This window comes from Brachycentrus maculatus, unplaced genomic scaffold (genome assembly GCF_059751285.1).
Source record: "Brachycentrus maculatus isolate JH-2025_06_01 unplaced genomic scaffold, ASM5975128v1 h1tg000653l, whole genome shotgun sequence".
Lineage (NCBI taxonomy): Eukaryota > Metazoa > Arthropoda > Insecta > Trichoptera > Brachycentridae > Brachycentrus > Brachycentrus maculatus.
In genome coordinates, this window is record NW_028281389.1 from 715,873 (window position 1) to 739,083 (window position 23,211).

Genomic DNA, 23,211 nt, shown 5'->3' on the forward strand with positions numbered 1-23,211 from the left:
TATTCTTCTTCATCTTTGATGAGATGTCAATTTTTTGTTGTATAATTAAAATGTAACTTTGTTTTAAAATCAGTAAAAATATTTTATTATAACTTAATTATAATGTCTACCGGTTTCGAAGCTAACCGCTTCTTTATCAAGACTGATCAATTCTATATTACAATTTTAAAACAAAGTTACATTTTAATTATAAAATGGAAAATCACAAAGCTAGTGCTTCAAATATAAATTACAGAAATATATGTGTTTTTATTATTGACTTTCATACTATTTAAATTTCATACTATTTCTGTAAGCCTAAGCGGCTCATTATTAGAAATAGGTATCAAATTGTGGTAGAGTGGGTTCGAAGCGAGAAATTCTGACTCCAGAGTCCGAGACACTAACCACGGGACCACAGCCAGACACACATGATCTTTAGATAAAATACGAAAAACGCATTTGTTTGCTAAATCACTTCCATTTTCTTCTTTTCCCCAATTCATTCACAGTGAAGCGCAATTGAGGTAGTATTTAACGAATATGGCGCTATATAAATTATAGAAAATTATTATTACTATACATCTGCTTTATTATACTAATGCCCTTTACATATAAATCTTGAAAAAATATAAAAAAATACTATTAAACCATTAATTATATAAAACATTAAACCTTGAGTGTAAGTCCCTCTCCAAGCACAAGAGCTCAGTCTCTTTTTTGGAGAGGCACAGCGAATCTAAAACTATAAGTTTGCCATATCGCTCACTCCTTTCAAGAACGTCATAAATCAAAAATCGTCAATTTTCAGTTGTGCATGTTTTCGGGATGCCCAGAAAATGTACTATATCCCAGCAAAAGAGGCGTATTTTAAACTTAATATTTACCCCCTACAGGGCAGAAAGTGCTGTTTTTGCATTTTGAGGAAAAGGTATTGTTTAATTATTTTTTTAAATATACTAAATATTTTTCAAATGGAGAAAAAACCTTCAGATTTTACCTATAAAGATCTGTTGCTCAGTAAAAAGTTCAATAAGTGGCTTGATATTTATTTTTAATACATTATACTATATTTTTAAACTTTAAAAACGTTCTCCTGAAAAATCAAGTATTTTGATTTATGTCGTTCTTGAAAGGAGTGAGCGATATGTATAAAGGTTTAGAAATCGTATTATGTTGTACTTAAAAATGTAACTAAGTATATTAAATAAATAAAAAAAAATTAAAAAATCTAATCAAACATGAATTTTGTCACGACCATATTTCAGGAACGTCAGTTAGTTTTTTTAAATATAAAGATGTGACCGCGTAATCGAAGCGGATAGAATGCCCGCCCATCGATTCTCGCACGCCTCCGATGCGATAACACATTACACCTCGCATGCTCCGCGTTATCTAACGATCGCTGAACTGAGAGAAGAAGAAAAAAGTCGAGTCGAATTCCCATACGGATTCGCCCACAAACGGTGCCACGGCTCTCGAGTAAAAAGTGTCAATTCGTTCATAAAACAAAACTAAACAATTCAAGTTTTCATGTTATTTTTTGTCATCTCAACAAAGATGAAGAAGAATATGGAAGTCTGGGCGTTTACGGGGCTGACGACCGTCATAGGCTGGTTTAATTTTTGATTTACACACGTGTAACATTTACCTATTCTACCCATTATTGACAACCACACTACTCAAATTCTTGGAAGTTCTACATATATTTTTATATATAACCAATTTCGAAACACTGTTCTTGAATCACTAGAACTTCCCTAGAGACATCTATTGCCGAGATGAAAAGAAGCTCTATGTTGAGCAGAAACTCTTATATTAGTATGTAAGGTCTGAATTCTGGATTATAATCACATACATGAGAAACGCCAGAAAATAAAATTTTCTTTTTTATTATTTTGGCTTATAATTTGACCAGTTAATTTAGTTACAACATTTTGAGTGTGTTCACAAATCTGGATTATCTCCAATTATAGGAGTTATTTTTCGTAAATAATATATAGCTCTGTTTTAAAGCGGTTAGCTTCGAAACCTGTAGACATTATAATTATGTTATAATAAAATATTTAAAGTGATTTTCAAACATAGTTATATTTCAATTTTAAAATGGAAAATCACAAAGTTAGTGCTTCAAATATAAATTAAATTCAAGTTTTGCTGAGGGCTTTTTGACACTTGTCCTCTTTTGCTGGTAGAGCGATTTCATCCGGGAGAGATCAAGACCCAGAACTAACCTCAGACAACGTTCGGGTAAAATATTAGATGCGAGATGTCTGTGTGTAGTGGTGCTTCTATACTCTCTATGTGTGTGCTCTACGGCGGGTTTGTCTGTGATGGTGTTGGAGTATGGTACGTCATTGAAAATACGGTGTTTGAAAATGATGCGGAATGCATCGAAACACGTGTCACAAAAGGTTTTAACCTTTCCGGTAGTACAAAAATTGATGTCCGACTTTCTCTGGGGAGTGGGTTCTTTTTACATCATATTTTTTCATTGAATCGATGTATTATGAAGATGGAAACTATGTTTAAATAATTTTAAAAAAAAAACACCTATTCGAAATATTTTTCAATTATGACAAAATTTATTCATTCAAACCCTTATCTGTACCCCAATGGTGCATAGGACACTGCATCATATAAACGCAGTGTTGTCTTGAATGTCAACACATGAAGGAAAGGTGATCAGCCCTCCGCTTCAGGTACCAGTCCAGGGTAATATGGAATAAATATTAGAGTGAAAAAATCACATATATTTATTTGACCCCCCTGGGAATCGAACCCGAGACCTTCAGAACGGTAGCCGAGCGTGTTGACCATCACACGACGGAGGCGGACAAATATCCACAGATATCATTGCAATACAAGTAACATACCAAGTGACAGACGGACTTCGACGTTTATTAACGCCGATACTCCTTTAAGGAGAAATTCCCACCGACGTTCATTTACGTCCATACTCCCGGACAGGTTAAGGTATTTACTTAGTAAAACTTCTTCTTCTTCATCTTGGTGTAGGCCTTGTGGCCTGTTTTTAAGAGGGATTAGCCTCCTGCGATGTCGATTCCCAGCTATCGACCCATCTCTTTGGTGGTCTGCCCGGGATTCGTCTACCATGGGGTCGGCCGTACAGTGCGATGTGGGGGAGTCTGGATGGTTCCATTATCCTCACATGCGCATACCATTGTCTCCTTCGTTACCTTTCCCACCTAACGACATCTTCCATCTCGCATATTTCCCTGATCCTGGCGTTTGTTATTCTATCTCGACGAAGTAAAATTTAAAGTTTTGAAAAAACTTGTAAAATATCCAAACTTATTATCATTATTCCACATTTGTGGCAGCCCTGCTTTAGACTGAAAGCCAAGAGTTCAGAGAAATGTTTTCACCTCCCTCGACTTGAGTCATGCTTTTACTTTTAGCGTTTTAAACGCACTTGTAGCGGAATTAATTTTCTATTTCAACAATAACAAATGAAGCAATTACTATAATGTATTACCGACTCTACAGTACAAAATTAATTGGAAATTAAAATGAATAAATTGACTAAAACGGATAGAAAAATTAAAAAATAAATCATATCGTGGGTGGACTAGTAAATTTTTTAAAAAACTCGAATATATGCAAAAAAAAATAATAGAATGCTTTAGGCCTGTGTGAGCCGAAATACTTAATTGTTAATACTATATATATATATATATATATATATATATATATATATATATATATATATATATATATATATATATATATATATATATATATATATATATATATATGTATAAAATTCTAAATTTTCTAAATATTCTAACTTTTAGTGTTGGGTCCTTGGGACGTTGAAGGTTGAAGAGGCGGTAGTAGCTGTTTCTTATTTTTATTCACTAATTTAAGTATTAAATAATTAAATGTTATTATTAAATAATTAAATGGATAGATTTTACCACAAAGTGACTGCCGAATCAATTAACGAAATGAGCATATTAAATGAAATATTCCTACTACTACTACTACTACAAAAAAAGGCGATTCAGTTGGCTTGGCCACGTACTCCGCATGCCTCCTGAGAGCCGCCATCAAGCTTGCCTCTTTTACAAGGCATCAGGTTCGCGCCGCCCAGGACGACCACTGCTGATAATTCGTCGGCAGTTCTCGTCAGAACTTCGCGACGCGGATCTGACTTGGGAGGATGCAAGGGAGCTGGCAGCCGACAGAAAAGCCTGGAGACAGTTTGTGGACTCCATATGCTCCACCTAGGGAGCGGATATGGTTATTATTTTATTATTACTACTACTACTACCATCACGTCGTTTCCCCGCAGGGGTACGCATAGAGGATGGAACGCCACACTCTTCTGTCCTGACATACACTCCTCGCCTCCTTCACATCCATACATCTAGTCATATATGCCCTCCAATTACGCAGACATTTGACACCGCCAGATTTTAGGTTCTGATTGATCTGATCATGCCAAGTCTTTCTCGGTCGTCCTCGTTCTGTTTTCCCTCTCACATTCGCCACATATATTTTCTTAGTCATTCTCTCGCTATCCATTCGCTCCACATGTCCATACCACCGTAAAGAACTCTTCTAATATTTTCAATTATCCCTCGTTCAGCCTAACATTCCTTTCTTATATCTTCGTTTTTAATTCTGTCATACAATGATTTTCCACACACTCGTCTGAGGGAGCGCATTTCCACAGCGTTCACTCTGCTGTCATCCTTCCTTTGCCAGTTCCATGTTTCGCTTCCATACATTAGTTTCGGTACCAGGACGCCGTTAGCTTGGCTTCCATGGACATATTCAAATGAGTATATTAAATTAGATATTCCTCCCGAGTGATGATACCCGGTTGGACGGATTTTGTCGAGAAGAAAAGTGCATGGAAAGTGTTAGGTTAGAAGACTGTGGAGAGAGAGAGAGTGACGAGCACCTGTTTGTGTCGTTAATGCAAAAAACCAATACAGGCGCAACATTTTACGATATGCAAGTCAGGTGCATGAAGCTGTGTTGGTGCTTTCTCCGCGTCGAGCTGTGTGCATACCCACCGTGCTAGGTTGGCCGACTGCAGCGAAACGCCACCAAAAGTGTCGAACCAAAGCCTCCTGCATCGAAAGTCAAGTTTATCCACGATATTTTATACATATCGCTCACTCCTTTCAACGTCATATATCAAAAATCGTCAATTTTCAGTTGTGCGCGTTTTTGGAATGCCCAGAAAATGTACAAGATCCTAGCAAAAGCGGCATATTTTCAACTTAATATTTACCCGCTACAGGGCAGAAAGTGTAGATTTTGCATTTTGAAGAAAATGTATTGCTATGTGAGTATCCTTGTCCGCCTCCGTAGTATAATGGTCAGCACGCTCGGCTACCGTTCTGGAGGTCCCGGGTTCGATTCCCAAGGGGGGTAAAATAAATACAACTGATTGTTTTTCACTGTAATATTTATTCAATATTACCCTGGACTGGTACCTGAAGCGGAGGGCTGATCACCTTTCCTTCATGTGTAAACGATCAAGATAACACTGCGTTTATATGATGCAGTGCCCTATGCACCATTGGGTGCGGATAAGGGTTTTATATATTATATTATTATGTATTGTTATTGAAAATGTATAATTTTTTCAAATATACTAAATATTTTTCAAATGGCGAAAAAACATTCAGGATTTACCTTAAAAGATCTGTTGCACAGTAAAAAGTTCAATAAGTGGCTTGGTATTTATTTTTAATACATTTCATTATATTCTTAAACTTTGAAAACGATCTCCTGAATAATCCAGTTTTTTGATGTATGACGTTGTTGAAAGGAGTAAGCGATATATTCTATACCTCTCAGATCATGGTCTTGAGATCTGATACAGATTGCTAAATTTATTAAAAATTGCAAAATTGTATCCCGATTTTACTGTGAATTTAAATTTGAAAGCCAATATCCCTGTCACTGTCAATCGAAATAAATACAAATTTATAAATCCACCACCAAATTATATAGATAATGGTCCATCATTTCATGTATTTAATGTTATAATACACTTTCTGGCCATTCCGAAAACATGCACAACTGAAAATTGACTATTTTTTATATTTGACGTTGTTGAAAGGAGCGAGCGATATGTTACAATTTGTTGAATATTTCCTCTATGGGAGTCTTCAATTTTTAACTAAAATTTTACTCGGTAAAAACCACTAATTCTTAAAATCATTTGTGACACGTGCTTCGATGCATTCCGCATCATTTTCAAACACCGTAATTTCTACAAATCACTGAGCACACATTTGCTACAACATTTTGACCAATTTCCATTTTGCCATTCTTGACTTTGAACCACTGCATCTCGGGCCTATGCACTCGCGATACAGAGAGAATGCGTCTGAAGTCGCAGAAGGCAAATATAAGGCACCGAATGGTAAAATATAAAAAGTCGTGCATTTTCCCATGTGATTGAATTTCACCCTTTTTGTGCTAGACCTTCTTGCTGGCGGCTTTTCGCATTGATAAATGCACAGGCTATGCACCCAGACTGAGATTGATCAGTGCAGTGGATAGTAGGCTGTTACGCAATCGAAAAAAGGACTAGAAAATCCAATGCAGTTTTGAACTCAATATCAAATATGAATTTAGCATTTTTACAGAGTGTGTGAAAGTTTTTGGTGAGAGTATTTTAATGTTTTTAACGTTTTTGTGTCGGGTTGTGGTCCCGTGGTTAGTGTCGCGGACTCTTAAGTCAGAGTTTATCGGTTCGAACCCACTCTACCACAATTTAATACCTATTTCTAATAATGAGCCGCTTAGGCTCACAGAAATAGTATGGAATTGAAATATTTGTGTAAATAATAAAAACCCAAATATTTATCTTTTTTCTTATAAAAAAAAGAATGAAAATAAACCCTGATGATGACAAGGTTCTTGTTGAAACCGGTAAATTAAATTGTATTAACAAAAAATGTGGTGAAAACAAAGTTAATTTATTTTATAAAGTTTATAAAATGTGCCACAAAGTATCTGCGGAAAAGATTAAAGAAAAAAAAAGACTTTATTTATAGATTTGGCGTTTAATTTGTAGAACTCCATTTTAATTCATGTATTAAATGTTAAATCAATCAGTCAGTCCATTGATTATTCACAATCATTTGAAAATGCCATAACTAGGCGAAACAATTGTCACAAATATGTTTTTTAAACAATAAAATGCAGATTCAAAAATCATTGTTCGATTGAACATTTAATACATAAATCAAATACGAATAATCCGCCTCCGTTGCGTAGCGATTATCACATTTGGCTACCATGCTGGTGGTCCCGGGTTCGATTCCCAGGGCGGTCAAAATAAGTATTTTTTCACTGTTATTTGGTCCGCCTCCGTGGTGTAATGGTCAGCACGCTGGGCTACCGTACTGAAATGTAGTTAATGCCAGATTAAACTGCAAAGCCTCTATTTTTATAGGCTTGCCTGCAAGTAGGATAGTAAGGATAGGGAAGGTAAGATAAGATAAATGTGAAAAATACATCGCAAAAAATCGGACCAATTGAAAATTAATCTTTCTTGATTTTATTTCCCATTTGGCGGGAATCGAACCCGCGACGCCAGTTTCGCTTTTCCATTCAATCAGACTAAGCCTCAGCAACGCGTGGCTGAGTATGGCTAGACAATTTAAAATAACATTTTTTGAAACTTATAAATAAAATTAAAAAAAAACTATAAAATTATGAAAAATAAATACTTATCGCTCACTCCGTTCAAGAACGTCATAAATCAAAAACCGAAAATTTTCAGTTGTGCATGTTTTTGTAATGCCCAGAAAATTTACTATATCCCAGCAAAAGCGGCATATTTTTAACTTAATATTTACCCGCTATAAAAAAAACTTCAGTTTGTACCCAAAAAGATCTGTTGCACAGTAAAAAGTTCAATAAGTGGCTTCATATTTATTTTTAATACATTGTATTATATTTTTAAACTATAAAAACGATCTCCTGAAAAATCAATCTGACTTAAGAGTCCGCGACACTAACCACGGGACCACAACCCGACACAAGTTGATATTGCATTTAAGTATACTAAGTAATTAAAAACATTTTGAGTGTGTCCAAATACTTGTTCACAAATCTGGATTATCTCCAATTGAAGGAGTTAGTTTTCATATTATTTTTTTACATGTCAACAAATATGAGAAGAATATGGATGTCTGGGGATGTCTGTCGTTTACAGGGGCTTACGACCGTCGTAGGTGAAGCATAATTAAAAAAAAACTTCTTCTCGGTAAATACCCATATTTCTTAAAATCTATTGTGACACGTGAAACACGTGGCAAAATGGACTTTAAGAAATAATGATATTTACCAAGGAAAAGTAAATATATATTTTTTCTAATTTAAAAGCATTGTTAAGTTATGATAATATAACACACTCCTTATCATCCATCATGCATCTTCTCAACACCAATTAAAATTTATACTTCAATCTACAGTTGACCTGATGATGGAACGGTTATTCCGAAACCGGTAGTAGTGAAGTAGAGTTTTTAGTTGGTATTACACAAAGCGATTGAATGTTTTTGTCAAGAATTTTTACTTATGAATTACATGAAATTATAGTATCATTAAACATAAAGAGTAAACCCATTCACAAGTATGAAAATTGAAGTCTAAGTAGGGGCCGTGATAAGCGGTGCTGCATAAGCTGTATCTAGATTTCTGAGTCACTTGGACGTTAGATGATTAAACAAATATATACAAAGTGAACAATGAATGATAAGGAGAGTGTTTTAAATTAAATAAAAATATGTTGATAAACCATTTTACTGTTGTTATCTGTGCGGCTCTCTGCTGGCGATAAATGTTACAATGAAAGCGATAATCGGTTAAAAGAAAAAATATTTTACAACATTTTGAGTGTGTCCAAATACTTGTTCACAAATCCAGTTATTTTTAACATCTTGCATACATCCAAAAATGAAAATGAAAACTTTCTCAATCCAACACTGATGGCTTTTGTGAACTCATATGTACTGTGTCGTGAGATTAATGATATTTGAGTAACTTCATTAATTATTTTGGCAGTCACTTTGTGGTAATATCTATACATTTTTAATTTAGTTTCACTTGGTAAATATCACTATTTCTTAGAATAATTCGCTAACCATGAAATAGATAACGATCACACATATCGCTCACTTCTTTCAAGAACGTCATAAATCCAAAAACTTGATTTTTCAGGAGGACGTTTTTAAAGTTTAAAAATATAATACAATGTTTTAAAAATAAATATCAAGGCACTTACTGAACTTTTTACTGTGCAACAGATCTTTTTAGGTAAAACCTGATTTTTTTTTCTCCATTTGAAAAATATTAAGTATATTTAAAAAAAAATTATTAAACAATACCTTTTCTTCAAAATGCAAAAACAACACTTTCTGCCCTGTAGCGGGTAAATATTAAGTTAAAAATATGCCTCCTTTGCTGGGATAAAGTACATTTTCTGGGCTTACCGAAAATATGCACAACTGAAAATTTACGATTTTTGATTTATGACGTTTTTGAAAGGAGTGAACGATATAGCAACAATAACGTAGAAATTATTTTAAAAAATTAATATTTTGTATTAGTACTTTTTTTTTCATAAACTGCAACATTTTGAAACTATAGAAATTCATAAAAATATAAATACTATTAAACCCATAATTCACAATTTGACAATGACTAAAGCCTCCCCCCTATTGTCCATGTTCCCACTGATAAAAAAAAATTAAAAAACATCTCCTACCCCCTCTTCAACCTTCAACGTCCCAAGGACACAACTCTAAAATTTGGACTAAGCTTCACATACGGTGTTTGAAAATGACACGGAATGCATCGAAATACGTCGGCTGTCCAAATTCAAAACACAGTAAGGGACAATTTTTTGTAGTACGTTTTTTTTGTATTTTTGGACTAAGTAGATTCTACTTAGTCCAAAAATGCAAAAAAAACGCACTACAAAAAATGTCCCTTACTGTGTTTTAAGTTTGGACGGCCGACGTGTCAATAGATTTCAATAAATAGTGGTATTTACCATGTTAACCTTAAATAAAAAATTGACAGATTTTACGAGTGACTGAGTGACTGGCGAATCAATTAATGAATATCCATTTAAAGTTCTTCTTCATCTATGTTGAGTTCTCAAAAAAAAAATACAAGTGTTTATTTTTTATACCTCCTTGTCCGCCTCCGTAGTGTAATGGTCAGCACGCTCAGCTACCGTTCTGGAGGTCCCGGGTTCCATTGCCAGGGGGGGTCAAAAAATTATAAGTTATTTTTTCACTGTAATATTTATTCAATATTACCCTGGACTGGTACCCGAAGCGGAGGGTTGATCACCTTTCCTTCATGTGTAAACGATCAAGATAACACTGCGTTTATATGAAGCAGTGCCCTATGCACCATTGGGGTGCGGATAAGGGTTTTTGATTATAATAATATTTTTTATACGCGAGTAAAATGAAGTGCGCTTTTCAGTCAGTCAATCTATAGCTATGTATAGCTTTTTTCTTATTTTTATATAGAGAAGAATAATAAATACCCAGACTTCCAACCACTACCTCCTTCATATAGATGAACATATTTCATATAGATGAATATATTTTTGACATCTCTTCATGGGAAGAGATGTCAAAAATATATTTATTATCTAAAAAAAATATATGCGGGTGAAATTAGTGCACTTTTCACTCGGTGGTGCATTTTGCCCGCGAGCGCGTCGGCCTCTCCCCGCGCGGTTCGCGCACTTGCAGTTTGCGTGCGTTTGTGTGCAGTTGCACCGCGGGTTCGACGCCCTGCCGGGGCGGTGACCCCGTGCACTGCCCCTCGCCCCCCCGGCCCCCCACCGCTTGAGGGAATTCCTCCGGGAAGGGGGCCGTCCATCTGACGTATCGGGATCTCGGCGGATTCGAAATCTGGCCGGTCTGGTGGATTGGAGATTCGAATAAATCCGGTGGAAGTGAGAAGGTCGGATGATTCTCAATTTGATGGATTGGTGATGCGAAAAAATGCAAATTTGATAGGTGAGAATATTAGATGTACGAAAGATGTTAGAATGTTGATAAAAAGAAGGAATACAAGTCGCTCACTCCTTTCAAGAACGTCATAAATCAAAAATCTTTAATTTTCAGTTACGTTTACGGAATGCCCAGAAAATGAACTATATTCCAGCAAAAGAGGCATATTTTCAACTTAATATTTACCCGCTACACAGCAGAAAGTGTTGTTTTTGCATTTTGAAGAAAAGGTATTATTTAATTATTTTTTTTAATATACTTAATATTTTTCAAACGGAGAAAAAACCTTCGGGTTTTACCTAAAAATATCTATTGCACAGTAAAATGTTCAGTAAGTGCCTTGATATTTACTTTTAATACATTGTATTATATTTTTAAACTTTGAAAACGCTCTCCTGAAAAATCAAGTTTTTGGATTTATGACGTTCTTGAAAGAAGTGAGCGATATGTGTGATCGTTAATAACTAAATAATTTTCAAATGGAGAAAAAACCTTCAGGTTTAACCTAAAAAGATCTGTTGCACAGTAAAAAGTTCTCGTTCGAAAAGACATACTACAAGTTTACGAAAAACTAGTTTCTTCATTCAGTTAGGAGGTGAAATTTTGGCATATTGATGAGTGCTTAGTGGAGAGCAAATATGAGTGAATTCTGCATTTACAAGTCGAAAAGTATTTTTTTTTTGCAATTAGTACGTTTGCTCTCTAAGGCGATGATGAAAATTACAACCGCAGAACCGCAGTAGAGGGTTCGTATTCCTGAATCGAGTTACAGCGTGTAAAGAAAGCTTTGGTATATTAAAATACGTTAAAAGTAGAAATGTCTAGCAAATAAATTGAATGTTTTGAATATTGAAAACATTAACTTTGTGGATCATATTGAAATATTATTTCGAGAAATAAAAATACTTTGTGTTTTGATCCACTCACATTTTTAGTAACCAACTAGTTTCGGCAACAACCTGTTGCCCTCTTCAGGGTTTAATTTATGACTAAACATATATATATATAAAAATGAAACAGTGTAAAATGTACACTGTTTCTTTTTTATATATAAGTATGTTAAGTCATAAATTAAACCCTGAAGAGGGCAACAGGTTGTTGCCGAAACTAGTTGGTTAATAAAAATGTGAGTGGATCAAAACACAAAGTATTTTTATGTCTCGAAATAATAAATAAATGATATAGTAATATTTTTTGTAACTTAATTAAAATTATTATTACGATTTGTAATATTTTTTAATTACATTAAATATTATTAGCATTATCGATAAAATTAAGAAAGGTATGTTGAGATGGTTTGGACATGTAGAACGATTGGGTGAGGAAAGAACGGTTAAACAAATTTATGAGGCGAATGTAATTGAAAAAAAAGAGCAGAGGAAGACCGAGAAAAACATGGTACGATCAGGTATGCCAAACACTTAGTTGGTGGTCAGGTTAGTAGTCGTAATAATCGGCGGGTATGTATGAGGAAATGCATGAACGTGGAAGAGGCGAAGAATGTTTGCAAAGACAGAAAGGTGTTACGTTTTATTCTCTCTGTCAACCCCTGCGGGGAAACGGCGTGATGATTACTCGATTAGTTAGTATTTCAATTATCGCTTACCCAGCCTTTTCAAACCCTTATCCGCACCCCAATGGTGCATAGGGCACTGCATCATATAAACGCAGTATTATCCTGATCGTTAACATATGAAGGAAAGGTGATCAGCCCTACGCTTCAGTTACCAGTCCAGGGTTATAATTCAATAAATATTAGAGTGAAAAAATCACTTATATTTATTTGACCCTCCCTTGGGAATCGGGTCCCTCCCGGGACCTCCAGAATGGTAGCCGAGCATGCTGATTACACTACGGAGGCGGACATACCCAGCCTTACATTCCATCCCAACATAGATTCAAATAAAAACATATTTAATTAGCTAGAATAAACAAAAATCCACTAAATGATCTATAAACCTTGCACATAATAAATGCTTTATAAATGATAATTCCCATATAAAAAAGCCTTACATTCCATTAAAATGTCTTCAAATTTAATTCAGATACACATCGATTTTACCACACATTCGCCTAAGAGATCGCATATCGACGGCGTTCACACTGCTTTCGTCCTTTTTTGACATCTATTTGCGCGAGCGGGTTTTTCGCAAGGCATTCGGAAAACGTATCCGAAAATCGCACGTCTACTCGGACCTTAATTCGGGGTCACTATGAAACAATTCACCTATAAATAATTATTAAAATCCTTGACCGTTACCTAATTATGCGTGTATAATTCATTATTATTATTCAAGTGTATTCTTTTTTTAATAATATGGATATCTAGGCAGGAAAAGTTTTTTTAATTTTTTTGTATGAATATTGATAATTTGTTGCAACCTTGATGTTAAATTGTAATCATTTTAACCGAAGCCTGGTGAATAAATTTACTAGACATAGAATCGGTATTATCTAAATTTTAAATTTCAATTATTTAGCCTAATGCATGCAAATTTATGCCGAAAATGTGGAACACGACGTTTATGTGTTTGATTCTATCGGATTAAGGGGATATTCGCAAAATCATAATTAATTCCACCGGAGACCACCGGAGAAGTCACATATCGCTCACTCCTTTCAAGAACGTCATAAATCAAAAATCGTCAATTTTCAGTTGTGCATGTTTTCGGAATGCCCAGAAAATGTACTATATCCCAGCAAAAGAGGCATATTTTTAACTTAATATTTACCCGCTACAGGGCAGAAAATGTTCTTTTGCATTTTGAAGGAAAGGTATTGTTAAATTTTATTTTTAATATACTAAATATTTTTCCACCTATTTGTCCACCTCCGTAGTGTAATGGTCAGCACGCTTGGCTACCGTTCTGGAGGTCCCGGGTTCGATTCCCAAGGGGGGTAAAATAAATATAAGTGATTTTTTCACTGTGATATTTATTCAATATTAACATGGACTGGACCTGAAGCGGAGGGCTGATCACCTTTCCTTCATGTGTAAATGATCAAGAAAACACTGCGTTTATATAACACAGTGCCCTATGCACCATTGGGGTGCGGGGTTTTATTATTATTTATTATTAATATTTTTCAAATGGAGAAAAAACCTTCAGGTTTTACCTAATAAGATCTGTTGCACAGTAAAAAGTTCAATAAGTGGCTTGATATTTATTTTTAATGCATTGTGTTATATTTTTAAACTTTAAAAACGTTCTCGTGAAAAATCAAGTTTTTTGATTTATGACGTTCTTGAAAGGAGTGAGCGATATCTATTCACGCTCGATTTTTTTAAACTTTTTTTTGTAATGAGAAATATTTGTGTTTTTATTATTTACACAAATATTTTAATTTCATACTATTTCTGTGAGCCTAAGCGGCTCATTATTGGAAATAGGTATCAAATTGTGGTAGAGTGGATTCGAACCGAGAAACTCTGACTTAAGAGTCCGCGACACTAACCACGGGACCACATCCCGACAATAACAATGTATATTGTTTTTTTTTTTGCTTTTGAGAATTTATACTCGTATATGGAAAAATGTATTTTTTTTTAAACTCCTTACCTTTCAACAATACTTTTCTTTTCAAAACCATGTACATTTTTCGAAGAAAAACTTATTTTTTCTATACAAAAACTATTAAAAACTAAAATTAAGTTAAATATACGATATATTGCAATCGTTAAAAAGTAACCGCGGGGCATGTACGACTATGGTGTGTATGCATGTTGATGTAGAGTGAGTTAGGAATGTATTTCAGGAGTCGATTGTGGCGTTCTATCACCACTGCTTATCCCTACAGATAATCGGGGCGATGGTCGCAGTAGACCCGTAAGAATTATTTGTTTTGAAAAAAATATATTGAACAGGACTATACGAGGTATATATTTATTTTACTTATGTAAAAACATAGTAATGATATAATATGATAATATATAAATACTGAAATCTTCTAAAACAGCACATTTTTAAATACGCAGTTGAAAATAGCTAGAGAAGATTGGATATAAATTAATATTTATATTTTCTCAATGTTTTTCTCAGATACTTTGTGGCACATTTAATAAAATTTATTAAAAAAACAAAACTACATTTTGTTTTCTACCACTTTTTTAATGGTAATTTTTCTCCGACCGGTTTCGTCAAGAACCTTGTCATCTTCAGGGATACATGTACTGTACATGTTTAATTTATGAGTAAGTGTTTATCCCTGAAGGTGACAAGGTTCTTGTCGAAACCGGCTGCAGAAAAATACCAATAAAAAATGTTTAAAAACAACGTTTTCGTTTTATTTGGTATATTTTGAATGGCTTTTCTATTGTAATATGTATTTATATTTTTAAATAATAATAAAATAAAAATCACAAACTTTGATGTTCCGCAAATCGTTCCTTATTTTTGACGGCGATTTCTTCGGCTTTTTTCGCATTCAATTCGTCGCGAGCGGCCGCCAATTTACCGGCTGGCACGTCCAGCGTGCCGGCCTTCATGCGAGATGAAAATATTGCGATATTATCATACACAGGGGCATCCGGGGCCGGAAGTTTAATGTCCTTGGCATAGAGAGCTTTCAAAGGATCGAATCGCGAACTCGTAAAGTCTAAAGAATCGCCACTACTGCTGTCACTATCATCGACTACATCGCCTGGCGGCGACCCGCTGCCTCCGGCTTCCGCCATCTTGGAGAACTGTCAAAACTCAAAACAATGTCGGGGTTGCCAGGAGTGAAAAATAAATATGTAGCGAGAATATTATTTTTCCGCGTGAGTAAGTACTGCCGCTTATTTCTACGTTTCGGAACAGCATGTAATACGTTCAATCTACAATAAATTATACATTTTAGTTTTAATTTTTGTAATAAATATTTATCGTTTTATTTGAATGCTACCATATTGACGTATGGATCAAATACGTAATTAATATTTATTGTTTTTATAAATTCCTTGTGTAGATGCTTTCATTTGTTTGATGTTGAAGGTTTTTTTCGACGTTCAAGGCAAACCATTACTTTACATGTATGAGTAATATGTTCTTATGTGCATAATTATTTATTTGTATTAACAATATGATTTGTATTTGATACCATGCATTGTACGTATTTATATTTAATGTGAGCAAAAAGTGAAATGTATGTTTGTGTAAAAAGAAAATTTCTTTATTATGTTTTTTGTAAGTAAATTTTATACCATATTTCCATACTTTGGTAATTTACTTTAAGACTATGAATGGATGAGAAATAAAGTGAAAAATACACACGATAGTATTGCGGTAAAAAAATCTTACCAAAGATTAAACGACCTTTCTATGGATATTTTCTTTAAATAAAAATAAATTTAAAATTATTTTCCATATATTTCATCATACATACCATTATAAATTAAAATCCACAGCAATGTACCCTTACTAAGATTTCCCGTGCCGAGAGCACGTTTTACAATAATTATTTATAAAACTATGCAAAAGAAAATTATTCATTAAATACGACATGGCCGAATAGTGAAAAATATTTCATAACCTCACAATGTATATTTATAAATATATGTATATTGCAATTCCAAGTAAATCGTTAAAATGATATTAAATTTATAAATATAAATAATTTGACGTTATTATACTCGGAAGTGTTACCATTTTCTCAAAACAGTTGCAGGTTATCGACTAACATATTGTAAATAGTAATAAAAAATATAATAATGTAATAATAATAAAAAATTACATTCTGTTGTTTCTCCCATGTGTCCAATCAAAAAAATTACCATTATTATTTACAGTATATGTGTTATTCAAGAGCACATAGAAAATCATTATTTATCGTTTAAATTATTTACTAAAAAAATATAATAACAGTTATCAAAACTTAAATATTTGATATTGTTAACTGATTTTTTTGTATTCTAATTGATACAGTTTTTTTATTACTTCACTTTAGTGCCAAATTGTTGCAATGTAATGAACTTGGGTTATGAAGAAAAATTGACTAATAAATCAGTATTTCAATATAAATGTCTTTGTCTGATTGTTTTTATATTTTTGTTTAACACTTAAGTAACGGACGGACTAGTTTTTATGAAATTCAATTTGTTTTTTTTTTCGTTTTAAAAACTTGGTATGTTTTTTTGGTGTTGTATCATTCATAGAAAATAAACGCAGTTATTAAGCTAACTGAGAAAAATCATTGTATTTTTAATGGATAAAAAGACTTACTCGCAGCCACTACTATAATTAATTTACATTTTTATGTCAGTGGTAGGCAGAGAGGATGAAACGCCACTTCTTCTTCTTGTTTAGCCTTCTGAGCATTCCTCTATCGGGTACCTGATTAAATTATTTATTTAATTAATTATTATAATACGAAATAAATACAATTGCCTTTTCATTTTAATATTTATTAAATAATACCATAGTATGAGAGGCGCATCACTAATCACCTTGCAGTTATGTAATTAACGATCAAGATAACACTGCGTCGATGCAATAGTAACGAGAATAATTGTATGATTTGTCAACAAGTATTGCAATGTTGACGTACATGAGTGCGGAGGAAGGCCACAAGAAAAGCACTAACAATTAGACGGTTTCTTAAGCACCACTTTTGTGGAGTGTCACCTCCAAAGCGCTGTAACTTAAAAAAAAATCTTATTCTGATTCTGTGAAATTCACTACAATTCAAAATACTACTTATACACAAATGTATCAATTACGCAGTGCCCTATGCACTATTGAGAGTGTTTGCCAATGACTTAATAAGACGAAACGCGTCACATATTATCATATATCGCTCAATCCTTTCAACAACGTCATACATATATCAAAAATCGTAAATTTTCATTTGTGCATGTTTTCGGAATGCCCAGAAAATGTTCTTTATCCCAGCAAAAGCGGCATATTTTTAACTTAATATTTACCCGCTACAGGGCAGAAGGTGTTGTTTTTGCATTTTCAAGAAAAGGCATTGTTAAATTTTTTTTTTAACATATAAAATATTTTTTAAATGGAGAAAAAACATTCAGATTTTACTTAAAAAGATCTGTTGCACAGTAAAAAGTTCAATAAGTGCTTGATTTATTTTGATTTATTTTTAATACATTTTAGTATACTTTTAAACTTTAAAAACGATATCCTAAAAAATCAAGTTTTTTTATATATGACGTTGTTGTAAGGAGTGAGCGATATATGTATGTAATAAAAGTAGAATTCAATCCAATAACCGTGTTTAATTTTGGATATACACATTACCCAAGAGATTGTGAATTAGTTTGTTTTGTTATTTGTTGATGCTTTACTTATGGTCAATTTTGTTTTTTCGCCCGTCACTCGAGTGTTTGGATAATTTGTCTTCCTGGATCCCCACTCCCGTACGGAATGAATTTATTCATACGGCACAAGTCTGAGTGTAGTACGAGCAGTGTTTGCTTTGCCCATTGCAGAAGGCCTTGCCGGCTGCTTATTTATCAATTCAAAGGCCTAACCGAAGGTGACGCGACTAATAGATGCGAATTGTTATTACACACTATTACTGAGGCGGTTGCAGCGACGCGGGGAGCTCTGGCGGCCATTTCCACAACTATCTCCTACGCCGTACATTCAAACATGTATACATCGCTCACTCCTTTCAACAACGTCATGTTTAAATGATTTTTCAGGAGATCGTTTTTAATGTTTAAAAATATAATAAAATGTATTAAAAATAAATACTAAGCCACTTATTTAACTTTTTACTAAGCAACAAATCTTTTAAAGTAAAACCTGAAGGTTTTTTCTCCATTTGAAAAATATTTAGTATATTTAAAAAATAATTAAACTATACCTTTTCTTTAAAATGCAAAAACAACAATAAATTCTTAATTTTTCCTCTCCTTTTTGTGTGTATATTAGGTTAAAATGGATAAAAACAATAAAAATGTATGTAAAAAGAACTCCACCGACAAGTATAAAGGTGGCTTGGTGAGTCTCTGCAAAATGTATTTTAAATGTTTAAAATTGTTCTTTAAATAAATGTATACACTTTATGTAAATAAATTGAAAAAAAAATGAAAAATCTTGACTTGTGTGTATATGGTACTTAAAGAAATGATGAAAAAAATTGTATTCTTATATATTTATTTAAGATTTGTTTAAAGGTCAGGAGAGCTAAAATGGGCGTGCATGTATGAGAAGATGTATGAATGTGGAAGAGGCGAAGATTGTGTGGTGTGGCGTTATATTCTCTCTGCTTACTCCTACGGGAAAGCGGCGTTATGGTTAGGTAATTACATATTTAATTTATGAAAATAAAAAAATATATATAAAAAATAAATGAATCAAGATTAATGGTAACGGTCTGTGTACACGATTCGAGTTTAGTGGGAGAAGTAGGTACTCTGTTACAAGCTGGTGTCAATCACTTCTCGCGCGTAACAGATGAATGCACTTTCATTTTTCCTGAACATCTTCTTTTTCGTCTCACGGGGACACGTTTGTTAATCAGAATCACACAGGTCTCTCAGTGTGTCCACATGTGCAATGCACTACGCGTCTTCGCACTTTTAAATTTACCTGTATTTCTTCCTGGCTCTATCATAGATCATCAACCTAATCATAGATGAAGAATAATATGGAAGTCTGGGCATTTACAACGATTACGACCGTCATAGGTTTACAATATATTGAGTGTGTCTAAACACTTGTTCACAAAATCTGGATTATCTCCAATTACAGTCGTAATCAATTCCATTTCCAATTTCATCTCACCAATAGATGTCTCTAGTGAAGTTCCAGTGATTCAAGAATAATGTTTCAAAATTGGTTCATATATAGAACTTCCAAGAATTTGAGTTGTGTGGTTGTCAATAATGGGTAGAATTGGTGAATGTTACTCGTATGTAAAATGATCACTTAAACCAGCCTATACGGTCGTCAGCCCCGTAAATGCCCAGACTTCCATATTCTTCTTCATCTTTGATGAGCTGTCAAAAAATAATATGTCATAGGTTTAGTTAAGTGATTACTTTACACACGTGTACATATTCAAATTCTGGGAACTTCCAGATATATTCTTTAATCTCGAAACACAGTCCTCGAACTTGAAAGATTTCACGAGAGACATGGGTAAAATTGATGAATGTTACACATGTGTAAAATAATCATTTAAACCGGCCTATGACGGCCTAGTAAATGCCCAGACTTCCATATTTTTCTTCATTTATGTAGATATGACGAAAAAAAATGTAAAAATTGACACCTAATTGGAGATAATCCAGATTTAGACGAACAAGTATTTGGACGTACTCAAAATGTTGTAAACAATATTTTAAACTCGCAGTGAAAAACCGGACCATGTACATAATTGAAGAGAATGCATTCTCCGCTCGTGCGAGGTGCAGACTCATTGTTATTTGTTATTTGCCTCTTTTTCTATTTTTTTCAACTACAAAATATGATGATAACAAAGACCATATTTTGAGCGGAAGTTGAATAACAAGCCAAGCCAAAAAATCACCACAAAATATTGGCAAAACACGCTTTTAAAAGCATTCAATAATAGTTGTTAAAAATCGACAGGCGCCGTGACGTAGTTGGGTAGACGATAGACTGCGATACTGGCGTCGCGGGTTCGATTACCGCCAATTGCAAAATGATTTCAAGAAATATTTATTTTCAATTGGTCTGGGTGTAATTTTTCACATTTACCTTCCCTATCCTTACTATCTTACCTGCAGACAAGCGTCTAAAATAAATGCTTTGCCGGTTATTCTTTTAAAAAAAAAATCAGCAATTGTGTTTTTCGACACATTTTAAAAGAATAATTCATATTTGAAGCACTAACTTTGTGATTTTCCATTTTATAATTACAATGTAACTTTGTTTTAAAATCACTGTAAATATTTTATTATAACTTAATTATAATGTCTACCGGTTTCGAAGCTAACCGCTTATTAAGATACTTGATAAAGAAGCGGTTAGCTGAAAATTGACGATTTTTTATATTTGACGCTGTTGAAAGGAGTGAGCGATATTATCATATATATATATATATATATATATATATATATATATATATATATATATATATATATATATATATATATATATATATATATATATATATATATATATATATATATATATATATATATATATATATATATATACATATATATATAAATACATAATTAAAGTATAATTCAATCCAATAACCATGTTTAATTTTGGATATATTACCCAACAATTCAATATGGATTTCTACCAACTGAGTTCTGTTCATTTTTTCTACATTCTTATATCTATATATGTACTTTCCACATTTTTTTAAATTTCAAAGTGAAAACTTGATTCTAAACAATACACGATACATTCAGGTAGAGTGATTACTGAAAAAAAGATATAAAATAAAATTATATGCATACTTTTTTATTAGAATACGATGTAATCATAATATATGCGTTTCCAACGCTTCGCTGGCAGAATAGAATTGACTTGTCATAGAGCGATTAGTATTAAGAGGGGAGTCTGTGATGTGTGTTTCCATTAGACATGCTTTTCTATTTCATTAATGAACGCTCCCATAAATTGGAAATCAAAGTCATTAGTGTTTCTTTTTAAAGTTTATTTTCACGCGCCATAAATGTTTATCGTAAAAAGTTGTGTGATTGGCACGGAGTTGGCAAAAGAATGATGAAAGTAGACTGAATATTCCTCTGCTTCTTTTCCCACTGACATTCGCCTCATAAATTTGTTTTACCGTTCTTTCCTCACTCATTCGTTCTACATGTCCAAACCATCTCAACACACCTTTCTTAATTTTATCGATAATGCTTATCTCAGCTTTACATTCCTTCCTTATTTCACTATTCGCACATCTATCATACATCGTTTTGTCACACATTCTTCTGAGAGATCGCATTTCGACTGCATTCAGTCGACTTTCATCCTTCTTTTGCCAACTCCATGTTTCACTTCCGTACATTAGAGTTGGAACCAGGACTGCGTTAAACATAACATAAACATAACAGTAAGAATTGTCAAATTTATGAAATAAATATATAAAAATTAAGACAGCAGTCTGCTTGTCACTCGTGCAGACTGCTCTCTTAATACTATATCTTATTTTCCACTTGCGCATTTTCTTTTTCATTATTTTCCACTTCTTCCAGCAGAGCTGCGCGGTACCAACTTTCTCCTCATCGGCTGGCACGAACCACTCCGATCATTATTTCACTATTAGACTGTTATTAAATTGTTATTTCATTCTCTGTGCACTTTTTACCCGTGCCGTGTTACCCGTTTTGATATAACAGATATTATCGCATGCAATTTGGGCCTTTTTTGCGGTTTTCATTAACGATAATAATAATAAAACCCTTACCCGCACCCCAGTGGTGCATAGGGCACTGCGTCATATAAACGAAGTGTTATCTTGATCGTTTACACATGAAGGAAAGGTGATCAGCCCTCCGCTTCAGGTGCCAGTCCAGGGTAACATTGAATAAATATTACAGTGAAAAAATCACTTATATTTATTTTACCCCCCTTGGGAATCGAACCCGGGACCTCCTGAGCGTTAGGCGAGCGTGCTGACCATTACACTACGGAGGCGGATGAAACATTAACGATTATCGATGAAATGTCGAGTTAAATGGTCGATTATTGAATAAAATAACGACTAATGTGATGGTGTTTTTTTCACTCTAATATTTATTCAATATCACCCTGGATTGGAACCTGAAGCCGAGGGATGATCACCTTTCTTTCATGTGGTAACGATCAAGGTATCACTGCGTTTATATGAAGCAGTGCCCTATGCACCATTGGTTGCGGATAAGGGTTTGAAAAAGAATTTGGACTAAAAATGTATGAAGCTAACCGGTAGACATTGTTATAATAAAATATTTATAGTGATTTTAAAACAAAGTTACATTTTAATTATAAAATGAAAAATCACAAAGTTAGCGCTTCAAATATAAATTATATTCTATATTCTTTTTCTTCTATATAAAATAATAACTGTGTAATTTTTTCCACTTTTATTTGACCAGTGACCGGGTTTCGTCGTTACCGACACTTTAAGACGTCAAACATAATAATTTAGAACTTACGTTAAGACAGTCAAGTGCGGCATTCCATCCTCTCTGCTTACCTCTGTAGAGAAATGGGGTGATGGTAGCAGGAGTACTAGCAGTGGATGCTAATAGCTCGGCTGCTCAAACTTAAAACACAGT

At 33.7% G+C, this 23,211-nt stretch overlaps 2 protein-coding genes across 3 annotated transcripts in view; one reads left to right on the forward strand and one right to left on the reverse strand.

Annotated features, from left to right (window-relative positions):
- Positions 1–15,701, reverse strand: part of Lsm11 (U6 snRNA-associated Sm-like protein LSm11) — a 46,001-nt gene extending 30,300 nt beyond the window's left edge. The window contains exon 1 of the mRNA XM_088274277.1: positions 15,384–15,701. Within this exon, the coding sequence (XP_088130403.1) occupies positions 15,384–15,693 (310 nt within the window). The 5' untranslated portion in view covers positions 15,694–15,701. The remainder of the gene's footprint in view (positions 1–15,383) is intronic.
- Eip74EF (Ecdysone-induced protein E74) overlaps positions 1–23,211 on the forward strand; it is a 408,268-nt gene that overhangs the window by 122,247 nt on the left and 262,810 nt on the right. The gene's annotated exons all lie outside the window — the stretch shown is intronic.